The 8626-nt window shown below is 38.7% G+C and overlaps 1 protein-coding gene across 2 annotated transcripts; it reads right to left on the minus strand.

The window, feature by feature from the left end:
• Window positions 1–3106: 3106 nt before the first annotated feature.
• On the minus strand, window positions 3107–7682 carry LOC111599496. 2 transcript variants are annotated; one of them, XM_023315167.2, is made up of 3 exons: window positions 7272–7682; window positions 4333–5946; window positions 3107–4255 (listed from the first exon to the last, which is right to left on the minus strand). In XM_023315167.2, exons 2-3 carry the CDS (start codon window positions 4922–4924, stop codon window positions 3183–3185), a joined length of 1665 nt encoding a protein of 554 aa, XP_023170935.2. In that variant the 5' UTR covers window positions 4925–5946; window positions 7272–7682; the 3' UTR covers window positions 3107–3182. The 2 variants fall into 2 exon arrangements, with proteins under 2 accessions (XP_023170935.2, XP_023170934.2); XM_023315166.2 differs by having other exon boundaries at window positions 3107–4264.
• Between the last annotated feature and the right edge of the window lie 944 nt (window positions 7683–8626).

Raw genomic sequence — 8626 nt, forward strand, 5'->3', positions numbered from 1 at the left:
AATATTTATATATTTGTCTAATTTTACAGTTCAACACAGTAAAATCAATAAATAGCTTAGAGTATATAAGTAAGCTCTTCAGTAAATTATATTAAAAATTGTATTTAATATATACAGAAAAATAGTAGAAGAGTTTCTAAATTTCACTGAAATCAATCATTCAGCCGCTCCATAGTTTAATGTAATTCATAGCAAATAATGCCACAGCTTTTAGCAATCAATATAATTTAATGCACTGAATAAGTTAACAAATGCAAGCATGGAAAATTGATTAAAAATGTATGCAAAAAAAGTAAATATAATAAATTTTTAATATGACTAAAATGTTTACATTAGAAGCAGAATATGTAATGGGCTGTAAAATTTAAATTTAAATATTTATCAATAATTTAGTGACTTCAGTTAAACAAACGATTTTTTAAAGGGAGTTCTGCTTGCCAATAGAAAAGTGTGAACTAAAATGCTACACTACAGTTTTTGGAAACAGGCTCAGAGTCAGAGGACACACGTACACAGTACCCAATGAGCAGCTTGCGGCAAGATAACAAATAAAACAGTCAAACTGACTAGATTAGACTGCACGGAGTAGCCACGTAGCAAAGTACAAATCAGATGAGTTCAAGGAAATCGAGTCCTAAGGCAAAACTAACAGAATCTCTAGTTGACTAAATGTTTCATGAAAGGCCATTCGCTTATGTCCTTACTGCTTATGCTCATATGATCTCTTAAAGTTGTACTTGACTTGCAGGAATTTCTGCTCTCATTTTTATTGTCGTCACGTTTGTTTCTGTGGCCACACGAGCTGCTTGGCAAATTATTAGGATCGTTAACTAAAAGTGAACACTTAGCTACTGGAAAAACGTATGATGATTTCTATTAAACATAGTGATGTCAGGTAAGTGTATAAGGAAGGAAATATCTAAAGCAGTCAGAGTAAGACGATGATAAGTAAGGCTGATAGGTAAGGTCAGTTACAAAGCCTAATTAACCTATTCATCTCTCTCTCTATTTCAGCTTAAGGCTGACCACAACTGCCTCTTGGTCGCGTGGACGTGTGGAAAATAAATTGGCCAAACACATTAGGCTTAGATGAGTTTGTAGAATAGTCTTGCTGGATAAACAGGTAAAATCTTAGAATATAGCTCAATAACAATGCAGTCACAATCTACTTTAACTATAATAAATGTTTACACAGAGAAGGTAGGACAGACAGCAGGGTGACCAGCATCCTAAGAGCAGATGTAAACTGGAAATATACATCTGTCTTGTCCGGCACGTCGGCGTCTGTTTGTCTGCAATGGGAGACTGCAGGTGAGCTGACAGCCATGACTGTGTCCCCTGTCCCATGTAACAGGTCAGCCATGCGCAGAGCTAAAATAAACATGACGAACGACTTACTAGACCCAGTGGATTCCATTAAAATTACCATGTATAGTACATATGTTAAATATGCGGCTCTACGTGCTGCCAAAGGGCTGCCCTCTTGCTGACTCTTTCGTAGGCGCACGGGCTGAGCTCGTGAATTACGTGTGCTGCTCGCAACCTTTTCAACGGTCTTAGGTCACGTGAGCAGCTTGCTAAAAACTTTGCCAAGTCACGTGTTTGACATATTGTATTGTGACAATGTCTAACTAACTTCCGCTTGTTTGTGCTCATAATCAAACATTTGCCATTGTTTTTATTTGCAGTGCGCGGTAATTGAGCAGCGCAGGAGAGGCGAGCCGTGGAGTGACGTCTATCAGCATTGCTTGCAAGTGATCAATGCTGCGAAAATATTGAAGTCACTGGAATAGCCAGTTATAGGCAGAGTGAGATTAATTGTCAGTTTACTAGACCCAAAAGTAAGCAAGAAATTTGAGCTGTAGGAATTTTTTCTAGCGGTAGCTGTAGCAACAGTAGTAAAAGTGGTAGCAGCAGCATCAGTAGTATTAGTAGTAAGAGCAGTAGCCTCATCAATAGAGCCACATCAACATTGATATGCACCCAGAAATTTTGATAACCAAGGAGCCTTCAATCCCATTAACAGCAGAGGTGGCAGGCAAAAGACGGCAACAACAATGTACCCTTGATATGTGAGAGATGTTGACTTCACAGCATTGCACCTACGGACACTTGCGATATGAATGCGAATGCAATATGCAATACATCACTGAAGCAGCAACCTCTTGTGGCTACTGCACCTAGTTGCAGTAAGGCTGAATCAACAAGAACAGCGCCGTGAGCCAAGAGTGATTGGGCGGATGTTGTGAAATTGGCACTGGCCGAGCGCGAAATCAGTTTGCAGCGGTGAGTTTCCTTATCCAGTGCACTGCGCTGCGAGCTCTCCTGTCATGTGCATAATATTGCCTGCATAAATTAATATAAATCAAATTCAATAGACTTTCACATCAGTTTGCCTTAATTTAATTGACCAGACCATGGCAATACAAATAATAGTGTGCAAATAATTAAAGCTCTTGTTTCTTGTTTCCTTTTTGTTTTTATTGGCATTTATACAATAAAATAAAAATGAATTTCGCCTTCTGGTTGCGTGGCAAATGCATATTAATTCGTTTAAATTTCGATAGTTTTTATGCTCTGCCCGATTTAATAAGTGCCAATATTTATTGAGTGCGATATAAATATTTATGAGCACTCGACTGAATGATTCAATGAAAGTATAAATTAAATGTTGAAAAATCATCGAGCTGACTTGTCAGTGCTACTTATATATAAATATATTTTATTGTGTGTATGACTCTTGGTTTTATTTTTAAATATTTTTAAGAGTTTAAGCTTTTATAGCATTTTATTGCAAAATATGAAATGTTTCATTTGACAAGCATAGTAAAGCTTAAAACTTATTTCTTATAGCTTTTCAAATAACCACATCAATATAAACGAATTGAATTGGCAAAGGTAATGGATGAAGCATATGCATACAATAAAATTGCCACAGGCGCCATCTAGCGGCGAGTAGCACGTTTCAGCTCTCATATGCAGCTGCCTGCAAGGCAAGGAAAAACAGTAAAGCAAACATGTGCAACAAATTTATATACAAAAAAAATGTTAAAAGTGAAAAAGAATTATACAAAATATGCTTATTTTAATGTTTGTTTTAGACAGCTTCTTGCGTGCTTCAGACATCCAGCCTATTTTTTACAGAAAGATATTTAACAAGTTAACAAAATGTGTTTACTGCCTCAGTTAAGCTGAAACCTGAAGACAGGTGGAGTTAGTTTTTTTTTTCTTCTTAAGTGACGTTTCTTGCAACTGTCGCCACTGCAGCAAGTATATGAGTGCAAGTACTTATTCGGCACTATCTTGAGTGCGTCCATGAACTCATTCGCTCTGACCTGCAGCACGTTGAGGAACCTTTTGAACATGTCATAGGTGAGCTGTCGGGATCGACAGCATTTCGCAACGTGATGGTGTGGCACGCTTGCGCAGTAACCCCATTTCCGTTCGACGTCTCTGACCTCAAGATACTGTGTTATAAGCTCGTTATTGGCATTTTGTGGATTAGTATTAACGGCATAGAGAGATTGGTTATATAGACAGGCGTGCCATAACATGGCTCTAACTATATGGTTTTCGCTCAGCTTGCGAATTGTCGACTTTTCCGGGCTGTAGATAATGGAGTAATGCAGCCAGGGCGATATCAAGCGGAAGCGCACTGTTGCCATGACCTGCACAACGTATTGCTCTCGGTGTTGCCAGTCGTACTCTAACCAGCGCAAGGCCGCAAAGAAGACTTCGTCCTCCGTGTTCACGCATATAATATCCAATTTGAGCAAATAGGTCAACTCCTCCACTTTCAGGCTGGCAAACTCACTAGAGGCGACCAGCGGCAGGAAGCACTTTTGTATCCGCGATAGAAATATGGCCATCAAATCGCCAGATTCAAGGTTACGAGACGGCAGGTATGCTTGGAAAGCTTCCTGCTCCCAGAAGCCCAGCTTGCCAGGAATTGAAAATGAGTGCCAGTACTGCTCCAGCAGATAGCGCACATTCATATACTTAGCCATGGTGTACATGCGCAGAAAGTTATGTCCGAGTGCTAGCTCCTCGGTGTCGTCGATTATCCAATTATACATCTTGACCATCAGGCTCATCTTGATCTTGTGGCTGGGCAGTTCCAGATAGCAGTTGCTGTAATCCTGAAAGCCTTTCATGTAGTGACAGAACACATACCGATCCACATGCATAAAATAGTTGCCAATTTTCAATTCCAAGTTGTCAAACCAAAAGTTTCGCACTGACGCGACCATTAACTCTAGAGGAGCTTAAGGAAATATATATTATATTAATAGGGAGAGAGGGAGGTTGGAGGCAGTCTCCATCGAGCTTTACCGATGCTCCGATTCTCCACAATGGTCATGTGCTTGGCTATCGATACACTTGAGCTAAATGGCACTGGCTTAGAGAGCTGCTTTAGGCCAGCTACCGTTAAGTTTTGCATCAAGTCAATGGCATTGGCTAGCTTCACACGCTTCTGCTGCTGTGGCACCAGCTGCCCGGTCTGGGCATGCCAGTTAGCGGCATTGGAATGCAGATTGGACCAATTGAGCAGCGGAACGCTTTGAAAGAATCTGTAGTGCACGATTGGAAATATGTCGTATGGATCCATGTGGTCAGTGGTCCTCTGCGAACTATGGCTAGATTTTTGCAGGCACAGATCCTGCGATTCTGTGGATATGGACATGCTATGCCTCAAGTCAGTGTAGCTATCGTTAGCCCTTAAGCGTCTCCCCTTAACTGGACCTTCGTCGGTGGACGACGACGACGATGAGCGTGGCTCCACTGTCGTCGCACTCCTCCTGGCCACATCACGCCGGAGTCTCGCATTGGGGAATTTGCGATAGTCACTTCTTTTATTACGCACATAGCCAGGGAATTGACGTTTGCTTGGCACTTTGAATGACGCTTTGGGCTTGGTTGCCATTTGAACAAAATGTAAACTCTAAACTAAATTATATTTATTTGACGCGAATTTGAAGTTCAGTTTTATTCTCGCCTCGATTTTGAAATTGACGTAAACTAAACTTAAAATATGAGTTGAAGATTAGAGATCCGACGCATTCGAGTAAAAGATACGAATGAAACTTGAACAAAAAGCAATTTGCGGGGCCAGCCGTTAGCAGAGCTATAGAGTAAACCAAAACGATAGCTCCAATTGCCATCTGAGCCATTTAATCTCGAAATTCCCCAATCAATTATTTACATAAAGTAGAACATAAATTTATACATTATTCTGAGAGCACACAAGCGTCACAGACAAGCCAATTCTCAAGCTGACTTGCGAAAAGGATACACAAGCTAAATTTAACTAATGTGCACACATGGAAGGGTTTGCATGTGTAAATATGTTTAGTGCTACAGCTTTGCTCATTAGGCAGAAGCGTTGCTTTATGGCAATCTAAGTAACGATTAGAATGCCAGCAAATGGATGACCCACTCATTAGTTATGCATCTTGTTCGTGTGTCCTTATTCGCAGGCCAATGAATTTGTGCATTTGCTATTTGCTTAATGGTGGGCAGGAATTCCAGCCAACAATGGAATGGAGCCAAATGCCACTTAGCTGCTGTTATGTCCAGCAAGACTTGCCTACCAGATTGTCTTTGTTTGTATACTGCTGCGACAATAGCTGTCAACAGACTGTCCCGAAGCGCAGCCTGGCGAGAGAGATCAAGTAACGCGAATTGGTGTGCAGTTGGATAACACCTTCCATGAGTCAGACTTATGCCCAGATATCTGACAGTAGCTAGTATTTACGCTGCAAAAACAATTTACTCTAAATACCCTATTGTCATTGCAGAAGGGTATATTGAATTTGTTGAAATAGACAAAAGACGTGAACATAAAGTTTATATCCTTTTGATCAGGTAAAATGGCTCACTGGACTTAGCCCTATTCATCCGCCAGAAGTCAATAAGATGTGGAGAGCTCAATCGCACCTTCTTCACCTGAAAAAAAAAACAATATGTTTTACATAAACTCTAAACATATACATAAGTCCAGCTTTAGCAATATTTAGAAAATATTTCGTCTTTCTGCACAGCATAGCTTCAGGTATCTTCTAGTCAGTCACTCTCGCCTAGACCACTTCTACTTCTCCTCAGCTCTGTAAGCAAGTTGTCTGGCAGAGAAGATAAATAGCATTGACTGTTTTTATCTATTACCTGTCTTGTCTGTCGCTTTCCTGTTTGAAATATGATACAAAATACTTTAAAATGTGATTGTCTGTCAATTGCTATGCCCCAGACTTAGTAAAAGAACAAACAAAAAAAGGTGGAGTAAATTGATGAGGATATGCTAGACACGCTGTCTGTAACATTACCTCAAAGCATATAAAAGAAAAAAAGTAATCACATATATTTTCTATTCTTTTAACAGATTTGATACAGCGTGAGGACAGCAACATGACTGAAAAGTTAATGCGTGAATAAAAAAATAAAAAAAATATATATTTAAAATATTATGAGTAGTGAAGTTTCATGAAAAGAGAATAAAAAAACATCAAATAAAAAATGTAATTAAATTTTGTAAATGTCATAAATGTCTTCATTCTCATTGCAGTTGACCCAGGGACTTAATAATTAATATTGGAATAGTATTTGTATTATTTCTATGTAAAACTGTAGCTGTGAATCAATTTAGCTTACTTGAAAGGGCTTGAAATATTCGCTAAAAAATGAATTTAAATTGATTTTCTGTATTTCACAGATGAACTGCTCAGCACGTGAGTTATGATTGTGCGCAAATCTATTTTCCGGACCTGGCAATATTTTCACAGAGTCATATATCATTTTTATGTGTCTACAGTAACGGTAAAATGTTTATTTAATTGTGACCAAGCGGAAGAGAAATCATAAAAACTAAAAAATGTGCCAGCAAGTAAAAAAACCAAGAAAATAGTTTTTAGAAAAGGCTGCAGAAAAAACAGAAATCAGGTAAAATAAAAATATTTTGAATGCATAATAAATTTAGCGAAAAAAATTGGAAATAAAAAATGAATTTGTAGTTTTTAAAGCGTTAAATAGCAGTTAGTATCTTAAAACATCGAAAACAATACAACAAAATCTAGGTTAATAATAATCATCGTAGCTTCAATAAATATGAAACTACTTCAATCGCTTCTGACCTTCCATAAGGCATTCGGGCAAAGTTCAATTAATATGACAAAGACTTTATGAGCTTTTGGCTGTTAGCCGATATGTCGTATGGCAATAAGGTCAAACTAATAAAACGAGTTGGTGATTATAAATAATATAGAGATAATTATGATTACCACATATCCTGGCCCTAGCAGTATCTAAGCTCAACTGGCGAGCCATTCAACTAGTTTGGTCCTCTCTGCTCCTGTTTCTGTCTCTGTTCCTGTTCCTGCATAATTCGTGTGTCAAACTTTGTCCTGTGAGTTGTTTGCGGATTGCTGTGGCTTTTGCAGCTGCGCTCCTGGAAGGACCTGAACGACCACCACCTGATAAATTTTCAGATTTGCATGCTAATGAATGGCGCGAATCCGCAAGGTTTTCCGTTAAGTTTTTAAGTTATTCGTCTGTTTGCAGCGCCAATCGCATCACAACGGCACAAATTTATAAAGGTATGCGAATCTCGTGTGCCATAAGCTATGTTTATGTTTAAATTAAGCTATTTCCGTATTTGAAACTTAAATTTATGTCAAAATGTGACGCAAAAAACCTTTTGCTTAAAGTTGAATTTCAAAATGAAAAACAAATCGCGAATTTCTTTTAGTCACTTTTTCAATTTTGGCTAAAACTTAATAGTTGACTCTTCTCTTATTCCTTCGCACAATTTCGGCGACGATTGCGTTAATTTAGTCCCATCACGTAGACATTTAACATAAATCAGCCTTTGCTCTGGCAGCGAAATGACGTCAGTTGCTCTGGGGCTTAACTTTGTGCAACTTTCGTATATGCTTGAAAAGAAGTTGGAGCGCTGCCGGTGCAAATTGCAGAGCGATTTGCTCCATGCCAGAATAGACTTGCCATTTGTCAGTTTGCTTAGTTTTGCACATCATTTTCAAATCCACTTTTAGGGCACAGGGTATACAGACTTAGCTTAAGAGCAGCAGCACTAGTTGAGACTGCAATTGTTTGAGCTAAGCGAAATTTATTTAAATATTCTGTTCATTTCAAGGCAATCCACGCTCGATTAGCAGCGTATTTAATTGAATCCTCAGCGAATTGCGGCGAAAGGAAAGTCGAAAAGAAAAATCTACAAAAGTGGAGCAAGGCAATCAGAACAAAGAGCTCAGTTTAATTAGGGGATAATCGAATTGCGAATCAACGAGTCAAATCAATTGATTGATTAATCTTTGTCCATTTGATCAGCTGAGCCACATTTTAATTGAAAGCCATTGAAACAATTCGACGAATCATGGCTTTTCCACATCTTTTTTATTTGTGTTGCACCTTTGAGAAATGAATATGCACATCTCTAGGTACTTTTTCGCTGCCAGCTGCCAGCTGCCAGATTGTAATGAAAGCATAACAGAAGCGGAAACTATTCAGATGGAAATGAAACTTGGCCACTGATTGATGTTCGGCTGATTATTTTGATTTGCTGCATACGAATAACACATGAATGAGTTTGTAATATAATACCGTTTTCAATCACAGC

Source organism: Drosophila hydei, unplaced genomic scaffold (genome assembly GCF_003285905.1).
Source record: "Drosophila hydei strain 15085-1641.00,03,60 unplaced genomic scaffold, DhydRS2 tig00008114-arrow-pilon, whole genome shotgun sequence".
Taxonomy (NCBI): domain Eukaryota; kingdom Metazoa; phylum Arthropoda; class Insecta; order Diptera; family Drosophilidae; genus Drosophila; species Drosophila hydei.

What these genes read in the sequence shown, in the direction of transcription:
- LOC111599496 (XM_023315166.2), bottom strand. Translation starts at nt 4,924, where the DNA reads ATGGCAACCAAGCCCAAAGCGTCATTCAAAGTGCCAAGCAAACGTCAA. An exon ending in TGTGGAGAATCGGAGCATCG is followed by an intron (nt 4,265 to 4,332) that starts GTAAAGCTCGAT and finishes TATTTCCTTAAG; the next exon opens with CTCCTCTAGAGTTAATGGTC.